This window comes from Acromyrmex echinatior, chromosome 2 (assembly GCF_024713525.1).
Source record: "Acromyrmex echinatior isolate Ae372 chromosome 2, ASM2471352v2, whole genome shotgun sequence".
Lineage (NCBI taxonomy): Eukaryota > Metazoa > Arthropoda > Insecta > Hymenoptera > Formicidae > Acromyrmex > Acromyrmex echinatior.
Genome location: NC_141853.1, coordinates 19,471,232 through 19,489,658, shown reverse-complemented (window position 1 = coordinate 19,489,658; position 18,427 = coordinate 19,471,232). Strand labels below are relative to the sequence as shown.

General features: G+C 29.5%; 2 protein-coding genes across 4 annotated transcripts; one reads left to right on the top strand and one right to left on the bottom strand.

Moving 5' to 3' along the window:
* Nucleotides 1-235: 235 nt before the first annotated feature.
* Nucleotides 236-4,247, bottom strand: LOC147910590 (odorant receptor Or1-like). The gene is made up of 6 exons (XM_087403234.1): nucleotides 4,091-4,247; nucleotides 3,383-3,746; nucleotides 2,099-2,434; nucleotides 1,803-2,007; nucleotides 1,191-1,346; nucleotides 236-765 (listed from the first exon to the last, which is right to left on the bottom strand). The coding sequence occupies exons 2-6, from the start codon at nucleotides 3,742-3,744 to the stop codon at nucleotides 715-717; spliced, it is 1,110 nt and encodes a 369-aa protein (XP_087259360.1). The 5' UTR covers nucleotides 3,745-3,746; nucleotides 4,091-4,247; the 3' UTR covers nucleotides 236-714.
* Nucleotides 3,629-17,655, top strand: LOC147910589 (uncharacterized). Of its 3 annotated transcripts, none has more exons than XM_087403251.1 (2): nucleotides 3,629-3,709; nucleotides 9,662-17,655. In XM_087403251.1, exon 2 carries the CDS (start codon nucleotides 14,824-14,826, stop codon nucleotides 15,277-15,279), a length of 456 nt encoding a protein of 151 aa, XP_087259377.1. In that variant the 5' UTR covers nucleotides 3,629-3,709; nucleotides 9,662-14,823; the 3' UTR covers nucleotides 15,280-17,655. The 3 variants fall into 3 exon arrangements, with proteins under 3 accessions (XP_087259377.1, XP_087259379.1, XP_087259380.1); XM_087403253.1 differs by lacking the exon at nucleotides 3,629-3,709 and adding an exon at nucleotides 4,931-5,435; XM_087403254.1 differs by lacking the exon at nucleotides 3,629-3,709 and adding an exon at nucleotides 4,931-5,435 and having other exon boundaries at nucleotides 9,662-10,437.
* Nucleotides 17,656-18,427: the final 772 nt, after the last annotated feature.

Sequence of the window (18,427 nt, the reverse complement as noted above, 5' to 3'; positions counted from 1 at the left end):
TTTTATACGAAAAATACTTTGTTAAAATATGTATAAGAACTATAAGTTCTAATCGAAGAATAAAAAAACAGAAATTGAAAATTATGCAATGAATAATGCAATGTTCATATATCGTACATTCAGTTGTGTTCCATCCAGTCAAATACTTTAATATTCTATCACACTGCAGTAAACCACAATCTTGTATAGACACACGTTAATATAAAATAATATGTAAATATTTTATATATATGGACATCGTAAGTAAAAATACTATAGAAAAAATATACAATTCAAGTAATAACGTTAAATCAATTTTTTATGCAGCATAGCTCCAATAAGCGAGCCTATTAATAATTGATGGAAGTACATAAAGTACTATCGAATAATCAAATGATAACTTTAAATGTTAACTTTTTTCCCAGTAGACCATAAAAATTGCTTAATACAATTTCTCATATTAATATCAGAGTAATCATATTGTAAATTGAAAAAATATGCATTAAGAAGATATTACCTAATTAATAGTGTCAATAAGAGAAAATATTGTATAGCTTTTGAGATATCGCTTTGTATAGTATCTTATTTAGTACAATCTTATTTAATACATAAAGATATTGATTACAATAATCTAACTTAAGTTTTATTTCTATACATTTGTTTTATACAGAAATTAAAATTGATATAAATACAAAATATAAATATTGATTTTCTTCTACTTTTCTTACTACTTTATTATCGCATTTGTTGAAGTATATTGAAAGCAGAATACGACGTCTTGAGCAACTGCAATAAATATAATTATTTGCTTATCACGAACTTCTATACAAATTAATAATTTTTTTTCTAATAAAATGTACATCATATAAAATTTCTTTAATATGCAGAAAACTAGAAAAAATCATGTAAAAAATATATAATTTTATTTTAAAAATGTCAATAATTATTATATAATTTTTAAAAAATGATTTTTTTTTTAATTAATTACTATTATTTGTACTATTTTAAATCATATAAATTTTACTTGAAACATTTTTTTTAAATAAGAAAAAACATTTTGAACTGTGATTTTCTGATTTAGTGAATAAAATCGAATTTTGAAAAAATTGAATTCAATGATTCCGTCCAAATCGCTCGAAAATCACTTTCCTTTAACTATTAATTTAAAATCAATTATTAATTTTAGATTAAAAATAAAGATTTATACTAACACTAACAAATGATTGAAGATTCATTGAGATAACATAAGCACTGGTGAACTCAATAGGTACGATACTACGCATCATAATTATTGACAAATCTTTTTGCACATGATAATCCAACACAAACCATTGCATTTCGAATATATTATTGACCATTTGCCGACTCTATATTTAAAAATATATACAAAAAGTTTTGTTTATTAAGTTCTAAAATTTTAATTATAAAATAAAACAGAGAGATCAAATCTTATATTTTTCTTATAGATTGATTTATATGGATAAAAAATATGATAAAATGGAAAATGTGTAACCTAATTCAAAATGTAAGTATTTCTATTTTCTCTCCCGTCTCTCTCTCTCTCTCTCTCTCTCTCTCTCTCTCTCTCTCTCTCTCTCTCTCTCTCTCTCTCTCTCTATCTGTCTGTCTGTCTGTCTCTTTCTCATATATTTTATTTTATATGTATGAAATATAAATTAATTTTTATAACACAATAATTTAACATCATATTTATCACGCACTATTGACATATTAGATATTAAAGTATATGCAAACATAAATAAATAAACATACAATATAAAGAAAAAAAATAAAAAATATGTAAAAAATATATCCGTGCACACCTTCAACTTAACTTCGTTTCCATACCAGCAATAAAAAGAGATTTGTGTCAGCATGCAAAACATATATAATACTATTTGAACATATTTCGCACTTAACACACTCGTCTGCGTCAATTGATGCAGATTGAAGCATACTACTAACATACTCACTAAGAACTGGACGGTGATTGTTAATCTAAATTTTTCATTTACTATTAATGCAAATCTAGAATCAATCGGACGTAAATTTCAAATATTTTTTATAATTATTTATATTTTGAGAAATTATTATCTATAATGATAAAAAAAGAACTAACTCGAAAATGCATGTATGCTGTATGACACATTCCCGAAAAATATGTGGCTTATTAATAGTTTTTTTTAAGCGACATTCCAATATTTCCAACTGGGAGCAAATGTGCATCAGTAATCCGCAAATTAGACTATCGCAAGCAAGGTGAAGGATCGATCCAGCGGTTAAACTTATCGATTGATGAAAGTAAGCGATCCGAAATAACATTGGCGAAGAATAGTTAAATGGTAACCATGCTCGGAAAGCTAGATTGTGTTTTCTGTAATCTTTAAACACAGATGTTCCTAATGCAAACGCACATGTTAGTTCCACTAAAGTCGCGTAGCAAAGCGTGTTTGTTCTGTAAATATATATTTTCGAATTTTCCTCGTTTCTTCCTTCATTAATGTTAATTTATTATTGAATCATAACATTTTAATTTAACGTCATGTAAAATTAATCTTTAAATAAATCAATTTATAAAAGTAGAGGAAAGTCACCGACATACCACTTTGTTTTTAGACAATATTTCTTAAACAAAAGATAAAAATAAAACTTTAAAAACAAATACAAACTAAAAAGTGTCTTCCATCAGATAGTAAAAGCAGTTTTTATAATACTGTTGTAATTTTGCAATAATTATTTTTTTCATAAGATAAACAAAAATGAGCGTCTAAAAAAAATGAGCTCCAAAACTGATACCGTGCCACATATTCCTATTCTTTTTCTTTTGTCGAAATTATCTGTATAAAAGATCTACAAATGAATATAAATATATTTTAATAATAATTAATCCGCTTACATATTTCGACTCATTTTTGAGCCATCCTCAAATATGATGTTGTAATTACAAAAAATTTTTTTACAAACTAATTCGTTTCAGAACTTCGAATTAATTTATAAAAAAATTTTTTTGTAATTACAATATTATATTGTCTCTTTTATTATTATTTTAATTATTACTAAAGTTGTTTTGTTAACCATATTAGTTTGCACAAGAATTACTTGCTTGACTCCTATTGCTCTGTTATATCCACCCATTTAGTTTCTGAGAAATAAGGAGGTGTTTAGAAAACTTTAGAAAACCTATGTCAATATTGGCGACTTTCCTTTATAGTATATGTTTTATTTAATGTCTATATAAGTATGTAACATATACTATACAATATTTTACGTCATTATTATTTTCTTTTTATAATATTTGTAATATAATGAAGAGATTCTTTATAACATGTAATAAAATGTAACATGTTTTAAAATATGTTATATTTAACAATAATTAAATTATTAATTATTTTAAAATACTTACAGTACAATCTTATCAAATTTCTGTCGAATTTCTATTTCATCATGTTCAGTAGGCCTACATGGTTTTTTCATCAGAATATCAATCAGCATCGCAATGTTGTTACGATTTCTCAATAAACTGAACATCTTACAGCATGATACGAACATAGCAAGCATCACATAGAAATTCTCGGAGAAATCATCGGCATTGTCCACAGTCAGAATTAAATCCATCAATTGCGATAATGTAAATGTATTTATTAACAAAACTATGAGGACCGTATATACATCATACATTATACGTTTGTATCGTGTCGTCCATGAATTTGGTGGCCAACATCCACAAATAGTAAGAATTTTAAATGTAAACGTCAAAACGTTCATTTCTTTTTTATTTGTAATATTTGATAAAAATACAATAAAATAATTTTATTATACAATTAATACAGAACGTTCCCATATTATTTAAATCATACAATATAACTTCTTTATTTCTTTTTTGATTACTTTCAATATTATAGAAAAAATTTTTTGTTTCTTAAATTATAATGTTCATTATAATTTACAAATACATAATTCTTAGTTAACAAATTATATACATATGTATATTAAATAATTATGGAATAATTATATTTAATTTTTGTTACAAAGAAATTAACTATAAATTAAAGATAAATTTTAATTCAGTGTCTTTGGATTATCGGTGCTTAAAAAATACACATATATGTACCTATGTATATTGAGCACTACAATAATACAACAAATATATTCTTTGCGCCAAAATAAAATAAGAAGATTTTATTGACGATCACAAAAGAGTCTATAGCTTCACAACTCAATTTTTCATCTGCAACTTCCGTCTATGCATTCAACTATGTCATTAGTGTAGTACAAAACTTGCAATTTTGCGTCCCCACGCAAAACCATATTTTCGCATACGCAATAATTTTAAAATGCATATCTTACTTACATGAAGTCATGCACTATCACTTTTATGCCGAACTATGGCTTATACCAACGTTATGCCATGCAATGTTAGCAAACTATCAATTATGGTTTACTTATGAAATCTTGATGAAAACATAGCTGGAATCATATTTAATTTATTTCTGCCACAAAGTACAGTCAAACGTTTCATTCTGACATTCTTTGACATTTTTTAAATCGGTTGTTTTTGTTGAAACAAAAGAAGAATGTAGTTGAAGAATTTAAATAAAATTATTCCAATACATTTTATTTAAAAAATGTAAATTGAAAGATTAGGAAAGATATATATATGGTAGCAATATTATAATCATAGTAAATTAATATATATTAAATTGTACATATACGTCGCTTTTTAAAAAAAATTGTATACTTAAAATTAAAATTGTATGTGTTGAACTCAGTAAAGTTTCAAAACATAAAATTGGCAAATAAATTAAAATATAGTGCATAGAATATACGTACTATAACTGTTAAAATAAGTATAAATATTATTAAAAAATAATAAATAAAATTTATTTTTTAATAATGATAATTAATAGATAATAATATCGTATACAAAAAATTATTTCAATATCTACAAAATAATAATCTAAAAATACTATAAATATATAAAAGTATAGAATACATTGTTTTGATTTAATTATTAATAAGTTTACAACAATCCCAAATTTATAAAATGTTAATTAAAATTTAATCAAATATTGTGTAATATTTACAACATAAATTTAGAATTATCTGTATATTATATTCTATAACAAATTTGCAATTTAAATTATCGCCAAATAAAGTTTTTAATACATTCATTTCAATTACAACTTATCAATTGTCAATATTACATATTATTTTTATCGATTTATAAAAAATATATATATATTTTAAAAAATTGATAATGTAACAAATGCAAATTGTTGATCGATTAAGGATAAATAACATTCGTGATGCCATGATTATTGATTTAAAATGTAAAAAATGTGAAGTATAGAGTATGTTCAGAGAGAAATGGACATATATGTAAGATAGAATCCGTTTACTGGCGCCTCTATGTGCATAAATGTGCACGATGAAGTATGTAGCCACGAATATGTCCGGTAGGTAACACATATTTGCGGTCTTCAATATCATCCCATGTTACATATATTTGTTTTGTCTTATATCGTGACGTGTTCAGAATATAATTTTATAATAATGCATATAAAAATAGTAACTAAAAATTGGAATAATTGAAGCCTTAAAGAAATAAGGCTAAAAATATAAAAAAGAAATGCAAATATTATTTAATAATGTTCTCATGCAAAACATATATACTATGAGAAAATGCAACAAATCGAGAAGACTAAGACAGAATTCTAAATTTATAAGTATATACAGAGAGAAATCTAAAAAAGGATATAAGGACTTTTTACCTATAATTGCAAAATGTCCCATTATTGCCCTCTGAATTAAGAAGTGAAAAAAATGGATATTGTTGTATGTATTTTTATATTAAAAAATTTATATAAAATTTAGCAATTCTTTATTTTTTTTGTATTTTCCAAAAATTATTAATATTCCGCTAATATGAGAGTACCCATTTAATTTATCTATCGAATTTTTTGTGGCCACACATTTTTAACTAAATTCATGTATTCTCGATAAAATTATTTAAAAAATATTAAAAATATTATTTTTTGGAAAAAATTGTCTAAGTCGACAAAAATTTGTTAAAAATATATATACATATATATACATATATATATTTTTTTTTTTCTAAAAATTTATCTAGATATATCATTTAGATAAATCCAAAAATTTTTAAATATTTGAGAAAAATCGTTCTTTTCATATATATCCTCCGGGTACTGAGCCCTCTCACGTCAAGGTATACCTGTGAGAGGGAAAATATCATCTGAAAAATGTAATATACAAGGGCTGAATCTCTTATCACGATGTCTGTAAGATATGATTAAAGTTAATGGAATGAGCTAGAGAGATTAATAGAAAAGAAAAATATTTCTTTTATTACTGACAAATAGTTGCAAAGTTACGCTCAATTTTTTTATATGGCTCGTATCACGAAAACGAAAAATTAATCAAATTATTAATTACACAAACTATTAAATATGGAAGTATAATAGGAATCGCATGAATTGCGTGATATCATTTGTAGTATATAATCAAGAGTTACACTCAAGCGAAAGAAAATTTTACGTTAAACAAAAATAATTGTCGTCTCTAAATATCGCGAAATAGTAATAAATTCTATTTTCCATCGCATTTTGATTAGAAACGAATGAATCGTACAAAATATATTGATACATGATTGTCATCTCGATCTTTTTATATGAATAATTAATCGTGCAAGCTAGTAATTGTATATTGTAAGTATTGATAAAGTATAACGTTTCATATTATATCTAGCATTTTTCGCGATTATGTTTAAAAAAAAAATGTAAAGAAGAGCGGTATGCGACTACCTATCTGTACGAGTAAGAGAATTAATAAGAGAATGACTACGCAGTAATTACGCGTAAGCTGCGTAAGCATGATCACGTGCTGCCCGTCCGCCCTTCCGCGTCAAAACAATCCCAAGGCCGCATGCCAATCGTCTAACTGTCGAAATATTAACGCATTTTACGAAAGGAGTAAAGTAATTTATTTGTTACATTTTTAATGTTCTCTGATGAATAAGCTTTATTGCGCGTTTTGCTTTATTTTTTAGATTCGTTGTGCACACATACAGATCATGAATATCTGTAGAATTTTTAATATTTCAATATTACAATAAGCGATTATTAATTTGTAATTACTTTTTATTACACGGAATCCGAGCAATGTACGTAATATTTTTAATAAAAGATTGACGCATTGTGGCTTTTTGTTACATTTAAATATTATTAATCTTTAGATAGAAAGCACCCGTGGAAGCCTCAAGAATGTTATTATTAATCTTTATTTAATTGTAAATCATCAGAGAGAGCCATAAATATTAAGATATAATGTTGGGATGTCAGAAATACTTCACGTGAGCAATTTTGTAAAAAAAAAAAAATCACATTAGTAAAAATCAATTTTTACTTCATGCCTTTTATCAGGATAAAATATTTGAAATTATAAAATGAATATCAAATATATATGTTCTTCTACCACGATATAATTATAGTATTACATTAAATGACACGCCACTAAATCTAAACTGTTAAGTTTTGAGAAAATTGATAATTGATATGAGAAATTATTTCATTAATTTCGTAATAAAATATTAATTGGATTGTATTTTGTTTACGTAATATAAATTATGAATACACTACTATACAGAACTCGGTATTGTATTTTAAAAAGTTATTTAAAATATATTTTTTTAATAAAAGATAAAAGAGTTATTAAGAATTTATTATTTCAAATAATTTCTTCTAATCTATTTCTTAATTATATTTTAAACAAATTTTTGAAACCGACTCGTACCATTGCCGTCTCCCTGCAAGATCGCCGAGTGAATGCCGAAGTGATGTATCAACCATCACGCCGCGTGACGCGCTTTCACCCTTCGCTGTTCGCCAAACATTTCGGATATCCAACTGTCACGTATCACATAAAAATATTCACAGTCATCATAATATAGGCTTGAATAAGTGCTAGAGATGCCACAAAACAAAACGCGAAATGTACGATACTCATTTATCAAAATCATGTAAAATACGACTAATTGAATAAATATTAATCCTATATTATTTGCATAGTTCTTTTAAACATAATTAATAATTATTCGCGTGGGGTATTTTTGATATTTCAATATTATGTCTCAATTTTAATTATTCTTTTTAATGTTTCATACTTAAATAAAAATATAATACTTAATTAAGATATTTACTTAAATAAGGTTGTGGATAATATTCTATACATTCTTTATTGTATGTACAATATAAAGACATATGCAAATTTTCTTAATATTGCGAAACAATTTGCGCTAAATACAGCTTTAGCTAAAAGTATTACATATCTTGTTAATCATTATTTGATTTTTTAGCTAAAAAATTAATTTATAACACTACTATTGCTGTAAATTATTCTGTGTTTCAAAAATTCTTTAAACTTACGCGTATAATGCCGATTATGGCAATAATGAAAATAATCATTATCATTGAAATAAATCTATCAAATCAATAGAGATTTCAATGATTTAAACTATTTATTTCCATCAGGAGCATCACAAAAAAATGAATATTGTTATGTATTTGATATCCACTTCTTCAGAGGGCAGTAGTGCGCGGGGGCGTTTTGCATTTTGCACAAAAAAAAGATCCTTATGTTCTTTTTCTCTGTGATATGTATTTAGTATTCATTATATTCAGTTATTATAGATTTTGTTGATTTGCCGACTGATAATAATTCCATTGATAATAAAGTTTTAAAGAAATTTTATTTAAAAAAGATATTGAGAAACATTATGTACATTAATGTAAATATAATCGTTCTTATATCTCTTAAATAATTTATTAAATAACAACTATATTATAACTAATTAATTATTTAAAATATTATTTTGATAAATGTTACAATTTTTATGAATCTAAAATTTTAATTAATAACAATAAACTTAATAAATAATCAAAATAAAATATTTATATTTCTAAATTTAGTATTTTTTAATAAGTTAAATCTTTATTTTATAATTATCATCAATCGTTAATCAATGTACAAAGTTTATGATGTATGAAAATGTTTCTCATAAAATCTGTCAGATGGCTCTACTATTTATTAAATGCTCGAATTCAAGCTTTTACTTATATTCATATATGTACTGTTATTGAAGTTATTATTAGTTCATAAACATTTATAATTGATCAAAATTTTGATAAAATTTAATTCATATGAGCTAATATTTCTTTGTGTTTAATGTTTTATTTATTCTAATTTAAAATTAACATTTTCTTTTACATTTCAATGACAGAATTATATTTTTAAAAATTTATTTACATTTATTCAAATTTATTAATAAAAAATATTAATTATATTTTTAAAAATTAGTATTCTATATATTAAATCAAGTATAATTTGAATAAAATTCCGAATATATATATATATATATATATATATATATATATATATTCATAATTTATAATTCAAATTAAAATTCTACTTTTATAATTTTACATACTTAATCTATATCTATATAATAATAAGGAACATTTTACGTATCGAAAAATATATATACCCTAGGTATATAAAAATATAAACATTATAGAAGTTTATTTCCTAAATTCTGATGTAAATTATAAATTGTTTAAATCGAGATTTGTTATCAATCACACACGCGTAATATTTTACATCTGCATAGAATAGACCATGGTCGTGTGATGACCAACGAGAAGGTGAAGATGAAGCAAAATCCAAAGGCGAAGCAGGATAAATCTGATCGTACCGAAAGGGTCGGGGTTGTCAGCGTTACGATATAGGGTCTGTTCTTATCTGCAAAATACAGGCTATGCTACCCCGCTCTCTCCTAGTATTCTAGGTCCCACGTACATATTGTCCAAAGTCCAGAAGAGGAAACTGAACAGGACACGCCATGATGAATCGGCCATATTGTTCTGGACCATTCTCGAAAGAGGGTAATCTTGTTTATGAACTGTTTATTTTTATGCTTAATATATATTCGCGTTTAGCGAGTATAAAGCTGCAATAAATGTAAATTTTTATGTATGACAACATATTGTAAAAAAATATCTTTTTTAATTTTATTGTAAAATATTACAAAATTAATATAGTCGAAATATAGTCGAAGCTCTTCAAATGATCTTTGGATTTGTCTTTTCCTTTTATTTCTTTACAAATTAATTTTTATGTGTAATAAGCATTTTTTAAAGAAAAAAAGTTTTATTTAATAGTATATTAAATAAAATATACTATTAACTTGTAATTAAATTGTAAGTAATTAAAATTTAAATTAAGGTTTGAAGAGAGAGAGAGAGAGAGAGAGAGAGAGAGAGAGAGATTGATTATAAATACTTTCAATTATAAAACGTTAATCTCAATGTATCTTTTTTTTTTAATACAAAAAACTCTAAAAATTAAAAGAAACAAACAAAAAGACAGACAGAAAAAGAAAAATAATTCAGCGTGGAAAGATGACAAATCACCTTATCAGTAACAACGTAACAACGTACATGGAAACCGATTCTGAACATATGTATCCTTTATATTTTCAAGTCATGCTTTAGAGCGTCAGTTATGAACACAATCGACTGATTCTATATTCAAACTACACGTCTTATATATGAAGTGTTCCAAAAGTAATTTTTATTTTGTTATTATAAAGTTAATTGCATTTACTGCAAACACTCTCTTGCAACGTTTGCAATTCAGATTATAAGATTCGTTCGTGTCTTATTGATGCAATTATAAAAGAGTATCACTAAGTAAAACGGACTTTCTCATCACTTCCTTCTATCGTAAACGTGTTATATTAATATTTAATGGCTCACGGATGTGTACGTAATAACGAGACCTCAATTTATATCACGATTCTGGATCGAACTCTTTCCCGCATTCTTCTTGGATCGGTCACCAGGTACAATTAATGAATCCTATCGTCTGACCGGCTTCTGTTGTCCTTAGTGTGAACTTTACAAGACTTATATAATGCATGCGTAAGAAGAATGGACCACCCATGTAGAGAGGTCTCTCTCGACTCGGCCTCGAGTGCACTTCGGGATTGCGCGCGCGGACGAAGCACTCCATCAGAAGAAGTAGTCGGCCGGACAGCATACCGGGTAGAAAATGACACCAGTCTCGAGATGCACGTTTCATATCAGTTAAATCGAACTCTCGAATCGTATTTTCTCTTTTTGCAAAATTAGAAAACTACATACAATAAATTTTATTTATGAGCAAAGATTGCTGATTTTAATCTGATTTTAGCAAAGATTTTATTTGTAATTATTTGATAAGCATGTGCGATAAAATTATTTGATACTAAATAAATTCTTTCAAGAGAAAATTAATATTACTACTATTCAAGATAAAATTAATTATACTTATTTACGTATAATAAGAAGAAAAAATATTTAAATTATAAATAATTTTCTTGTTTGCGATGTAATTAAGTTTTACGATCTATAGATACACTTAATATTATTTTATTTATATGTATACACGCTTAACATGTTTGCATTAATACTTAAAGAAGTTTTTTTGATATTTCACATTTCGATATTAAAATAGATAGTTTCCTTCTTCGTTGGAGTCTAGTGTCTATTTCAGTATCATCATAGATAATAATAATTGTGAAATCCTCTATATTATCATTTATCATTTATCTACATAAACAAGCATGCTACAATATTTTACGTAAGTATAATTCTGAATAAAACATTTTATGTATCAAAAATGATATTTTTATTAAAAAAAAAACAAAAATATTTTCTAAAATCTCTCATTTGTGAAATGTAAAACAGAAAATCCCGCTATTTTCTAGATACGATTTTCGAAATACGTTGTATAAACCCATATAGAAAGCACACCTGAATAACGAGCCACGTTGCTGTTGCCTCGAGAGAGCAGCAGAGGTCGAAGATTTCAGGTCACTACGTCTCGAGAGCATAATGCATCGTAGCGAGGGAAAGAGTTGTGTAAACGAACTTTCATGAACTTCCGAAAGTCGTCGCTTTTTCACATCCTCCCTGTCGTTCCATCCTCGGTACGATCCTTTTGCGCGCTCGCGAGGTGTATATAGTTTGTACAAATAACAATACCAACCAAAGTTTATAAATTTATGTTAGCAGTAAACGAAATCTATCACTCCTGAAGATTTATCTTAATTTTAACTATAAATTTTCAAATAAAATATTTTCTCTTTCAAATTTCTAATAAAATCACATGATCACTGCGATCTGCAATCTAAAGAGAATAAAACTTTGAATGTATTATTTGAAATGTATCATCATAATATTATTTGTAGTGCACACATAGTCTCGTTAATAAACGATTACTTAATAATATACCATCATACTTCATTTAATTCGTACACTCGAATTCAATTCTTTTTCTCAAACAAAAACGGCTTTCTACTACGTGAAACCCGAAATGCGTGTGGTCTTCGAGAAGTGTTAATCGCCTGGCTCGCTACCGTGTTGCTCCTGACCGGCCCTTCAATTAGTATGTGCCACACATGTTTCGAATCACGTGATATAGCGTCTCAGGCATTATCCACAATGAATTTTGAAGAAACAAAAATCTGTTCGTTTGAAAAATATATTACATTGTCATTAAACTCAAAATTTATTAATTTTTATTAAGTGCTATCGAAATAAATTTCATTAATTACTTTAATGCTTTGCGTTTAATAATTAATCAAAAAGTAATTACACGTTATTATTTATATCATTATTTATAATCTTATTATTTAGAAGAATTCATTCAATAAGAATATAAATTACTGTGGTTACTGTAACGTTCGGTAAATGACGATCGATTACATTATTTTGTAGTGGTATCTTTTTACTGACAATTTATCCTTTATAAACCTAAATTAATAGTCAGTACTGTATATATAAGGAGAATTTTATTAGTCGCTTCTCAGTACGCGAGAACAGTCCAAACGAGAACGAACATCGAGGCGGCGAAATCGCCGTGGATTTCGATGCCGGATAAACTCCTTAATCAAACAGCGAAGCCAATCGTGCGCAAATCGTCTGAATGAGCTTGCTTTTTTGTTATAGTTTACCAGTCGGGCACCTGTCGCATGTGTGCGCAAAGGGGTGTGGATTTAGAGATGGAGGATGTGAGAGGGAAGAGAGAAGAGAGAGAAGGAAAGAGAGAAATAGGGAAGAGGAACACAGAGAATGAAGCGAAGAGGGGTAGAAGTGCACGGAAAGCAGGGGAGGGATAGAGGGTGAACGGAGGAACACGTGGTTCTATTTGCAAAAACAAAGTTTGCGCGGGACAAACACGGGCAGACACTAGCCGGTCTAGTCGACTTCGGGGTCAAAAGCGCAACAAAGACTCAATTTCGTTCCCACCCGTAGAATTCTCTTTTTTTTACCCCAGTTTCCGCACAGTCACTAATCGAATGATAAAGCGCCATCGAACATCGCCAACCGATCAAACTGATCCAACTTCCGAATCTTGAAGATTTGCGCGAAACGACCGTGAAAAATTATAATAGATTAGACTTCAAATTGTAAACTTGATTTCAACTCTAGATATTACATAAATACATAAATATGTTTAAGTAATAAACAAAAATATTTTGTTAATTTAATATGACATTGTTTATTTAACCAATAATTTCAATAATACTTTATTTAAAATAATATGATATTTTATGTGCCTTTAAAATAAATTACTAAATTATATTTTACGCATTTACGATAATAATTGATTTGTTTGTTCTGTTAAATAATTAATTATTTATATGTAAATTATAGAAGAAGAAAAAGAGAGAAGGAGAGTTTCAGTCAAAATAGGCAATCATCGAAAAGTCATTCTGTTGATTCTTAATTTGAATGCTTACTCTTTCATCAAACATACTTGACGTTGTCACAATATTGTTATCGGCTGCGCGAGAGTATCATAATGGATCTCAAACACTTGATTTCTCATCTGGATCAACGTTGTACATGTTGTCCCAAAATATCTCGTAAATCGTATTCTACAAAATGATTAAATAAAATAGATAGAACAGAAGAAAACAATCTTGCTTTCTCTTTCATAAAATTTTTATAACTTTTTATAAAAATTTATAACATAGAGTCTTCTCTATCAAAATTCTATTTTAAAAATTTTTCCTGACAAAAAAATTGTATGTTTAAAATATTACTAAATAAATACGGAAATTAGATTTCTTTGTCTAAGTCCTCTCTTTTCACGTCTTTTAATCTTTTTTATAAAGTTTTTTTACAAAAGTGAAAATATACGCAAAGTAATTTTCATATTTCGAGATTTTGTACATATTATGAAAATTTAAATTATTATTACTCTTATATGAATTATATAAAAATAATATTAGACACTGTGTATATATGTTAATTGACCTTGCATATAATGCAATGGAATTTACATGTGGCGCCAGTCTTTCTTAGTTCAAGTATAGGTAGATATAAGCATATGAGCGTACCTGGAAATTTAAAATGGTGCTTAACCTTCTGCTTAAAGTGGTTACGCCTGGTCATTCTGACCTTATTCATTGTATTTCACTGTGAGAAAGGTTCTGTATACTCAATATTCATTGTGCTACACGCCTCATGCAACTAGACACCACGTTTAAATTATTTAAATATATTTCGAACTTGCACAAATTCGTATAAAAACAAATTATAAAATTATCTTTGAATGAACTTTTATCATAAATATTCCATGTGAATAATAGATGTCTCATTTCCCAGTGATATCAAAAATTAAATAGCACAAGAAAGCATTTTGATTATTATTAACGTTTTCAAAAGAAAACTCATTTTAACCTCTTCTTTTTCAAATCTCAAAGTACACAGGTACCGAGATATGCAAGTCTTGAAATACATGTCATCTGACTGTACGAAGGTTGAAGACGCAAGATTCTCGAAGCGGAACGTCATCATTGCATTACCGAGAAATTTTCAGCGCGTCTTTCAGAGCATAACGTCCTCAGGTTCGTCGCGCGAAAACGCGATTCGTGGCGAGAGGAGCGGGAAAGTGTTGGCGAAACGCGATGGACGCGTTGACGAGACGAAGACGGCAGCGGCGGCGGCGGCGGCGACGGCGGAGGCGGAGGTGGTTGACGGTGGTGGTGTATGCCGTGACAAATATTTGCCTGTCAACACAGAGAGGCTCGCGCTACCATCCCGTTCTATCCCTATGCGCGCCGCAAACGACATGCATAGCCGAGGGAGGAACGTTTGTCGGGAGGTGCAGGAGGACGGCAACCAAACGAATCATAAAAAGGCCCGATTGAGAGACAAAGTGGAACGAGGAAGGTAACGACGTACGATAAGAACACGAAGAACTCGATTCCCGGCGTACCGACCCGATCACAACAGTTTGTCGGCATACTAACGCGCCGCGATGAACGGGATAATGATCGAAGGTGTTTGCACGCGGTTGCTGAGTAGCGAGAATCGAACATTGCATAGATAAGAGAGTGCGAAAGTTAGTGCATTGTCATGAATATAATTATGAAGTACTGTAGAATAATATACAATGCTATAGAATATAAATTGGAAACGAAATGAATAAATGACGAAATGAATTATAAAAGATGTAGATAGATATCTCAAATAATTACAAAATATATACATATTACTAAAAATATTATATTCCTACATTCATGCATTTTTCGATTAATTAATTTGTAATTATTAGTCCCCTATTTTGATTGTCTAACAATATTTGCTATTTATAAAATATTTTATAGAGCTACTTTGTTTATACTATATCTTAACAACATTTCGTTATTAGTGTAAAAATTATAACACAGAAAGATTCTTTAACAAAGGTATAAACTCAGTTTCCGAAAACAATCGCGCACTCACGTTTTGGCCCGGAGAGAAAAGAAAGTATTCGCGTAGGAAGCAAGTCTCTTCATTCACGTAGACCTTTTTGGGCGAAGAAGACGAAGGAGTGACACGTGGACGGAGAGAGAGAGAGAGAGAGAGAGAGGAAGAAGAATGTGAGATGGAGCAAGAGGACAGAGAAAACGGTGGCCACCTACGATCTGTTCCTCACTCGCTCGTTCATTCACTTACTCACTCTCCTCTCTCGTTTCTATTCTCTCTCCTCTCTGTGTGCTTTTAATTTACCGGGCGGCAGGCAAATGTTTGCGCCACTCCCCCTCGATCGTACAACCCATCTCTCTCCTGTTCTTCCTACTTCTCCACCTTCGTGTCTCTAGCCGCCACTTTCTATTCCCTTCGCCCGTCCGTTTCCCCTTGCGAACGTTTTGCACCCTTCTCTGCTGCCCCTCTCTATCGAGGATCCCTCACTCCCTTCTTCATCGTCCCGAATATATTGACTGACTCTGACCATAAAGAATTTCCCGCATGGATAGTTTGAAAAAAAAAGGAGAGAGAAAGCGTGGAATCCATCGTGGATGGTAATATGCCAAGATAAAAAAAATCATATACATATATTACATAGACTGAAGTGAGAGGAAAAACCGTGCCGGTCAACTGATCGCGATTTTTATTAATCGCGAATTAAAGGTATGTGTGCGCGAAATGCACATCGGCGATGAAAATATTGATATTGGACGACGTACGTCGTTGACGGTAAAAAATTAGAAAAAAAAATGATAAAGAGGAGCACAGAGAAGAGAGGAAAGAAAAGAGAAAAAAGAGGCATAATGACGATAAAAACATTTGACTTCGTCGCAAAAGAAGTTGTATACACCAACGAGAAATATCAATCACATCCTTTACTTTTAAAGTTTAGCAAATAAAACCTGCTACGCATTATAACCGTGCAAACATCTAATTTTTCATGTTCGATTCACTATCGCGAGAAACAATTACGCATACACTCTATACACTGCTTTACTGTACAATGATAAAGCATTGATAAACGCAGCGAGAAACAAAATCGCAAATGCCATGATGAAACAAAGAATAAAATTATTTAATCTAACATCCTAGTACGATGTCCTGCAGAGATTTGAAATTAAATCTCGTATGTCACACGAATGATAGCCTAATCTGAATTCTAGTAGCATCGTTGAATTAAAGAATTGTCGTGGTTGCAAATTTTGATCACACGCGCACGCTCGCGTTTCACTTGTGGCTTTTAATAAATGGCATAAAAACGAGATCAAATATTTAATCGGGAAATATTTGAGTGCCTATTATTACAGGGTAGTGGCGCGGCATAGATACCCGGTGCAGCAACCCCATGGAGCCTCCACTGTGCCATTCCGTTTATGTCTGGCAAATATACATAGTTGTTCGCGTTAGATACATAGACATCCGCGCGTCGATTTAAAGCGAGACACTAGCGAACGAGCTCCATTTTCCGCTCGTCGTTTTTCCGCTTGTAATCAGTCCCCCGTGCCGTCATCGTTACTCCGCAAAGATACTCTGGTTAATTATAGTGTTTGGGGATGGGATTGAATAATGTATCGGCCGATCGAGTTGGCAAATTTTCCAGGAAAGAGACTTCTAGCATTTGCCAGGATGAGGATAACTACGAGACCGCATTTTGCGATACTCAATAGATGTATATGAAAGACATTAAGAATATAGTTAAATAGAAAATATATACAATATAAACTCCAATAATAAATATAGATATATTTCTTATCTCTATTATGGAAAGAGAATTTCGCTAATATGAAGCACTTATAATTATTATATTGTTTGAACTAGTGAGCAACGTATTTCAATTTTTGTTTTCAATTATTATAATAGTTAAATATATTAAAATGATAAATAATTAATTTTCATAAAAAAATTATAATTATAATTAATAATGTATAAATTAATAATACAAAATTAATATTATAAAATTCATAATTTGATCGATAAAAACTAGATAAGTGAGAGGAAAGGAAAAGGAAAGCTGCATTTGCCGTACAGACCAACAATCTCAAGCTTCTATGCTATCACCGCCACAGTTTTTATTTCTTTTTCCAGGATGTTCGCATAAGGGCGTCGCAGCGTAACCTGGGAGATGCCGACCGAGCAAAATATTTGTGCTGGGTAAATGAAACAGGACCGAGGTGACCGTGTCGCGTGGGAACTCAAAAGATTCCGTAGCGAGTGGTTTACACACGTCTGGAAGGACACGAAGAAGCAAATAAATTAGGCGGTCGGTCCTACGCAATTAATGCTCACGAACACATTCGCGTACGCACAACCAGCATGTAACGATGTAACGAATGTAACACACGAATGTAACATGCCACGGGTTGTTCCAGGTGAGGTGCGCAATTACGCGTCGCCGCCACGCGCCAATGTTCTGATATACGGCGCCTAATGAGGGTAGCCCTTCACATTTGACCCTCTTTTTTTCCCGCGATGGCCACGCGACCGGAAGCAAAACGACGGACATCGAGGACATCCCATCCACGTGTAATGACGCTGTATAATAATAATTAATTATCGCATCAAGGTGCCGCGCTACCAAATGAACAAGGAAG

What these genes read in the sequence shown, in the direction of transcription:
- LOC147910590 (XM_087403234.1), bottom strand. Translation starts at nt 3,744, where the DNA reads ATGAACGTTTTGACGTTTACATTTAAAATTCTTACTATTTGTGGATGT. An exon ending in GAAACGAAGTTAAGTTGAAG is followed by an intron (nt 1,347 to 1,802) that starts GTGTGCACGGAT and finishes TTTTAAATATAG; the next exon opens with AGTCGGCAAATGGTCAATAA. An exon ending in ATCTTCAATCATTTGTTAGT is followed by an intron (nt 766 to 1,190) that starts GTTAGTATAAAT and finishes TATTTATTGCAG; the next exon opens with TTGCTCAAGACGTCGTATTC.
- LOC147910589 (XM_087403251.1), top strand. Translation starts at nt 14,824, where the DNA reads ATGCAAGTCTTGAAATACATGTCATCTGACTGTACGAAGGTTGAAGAC.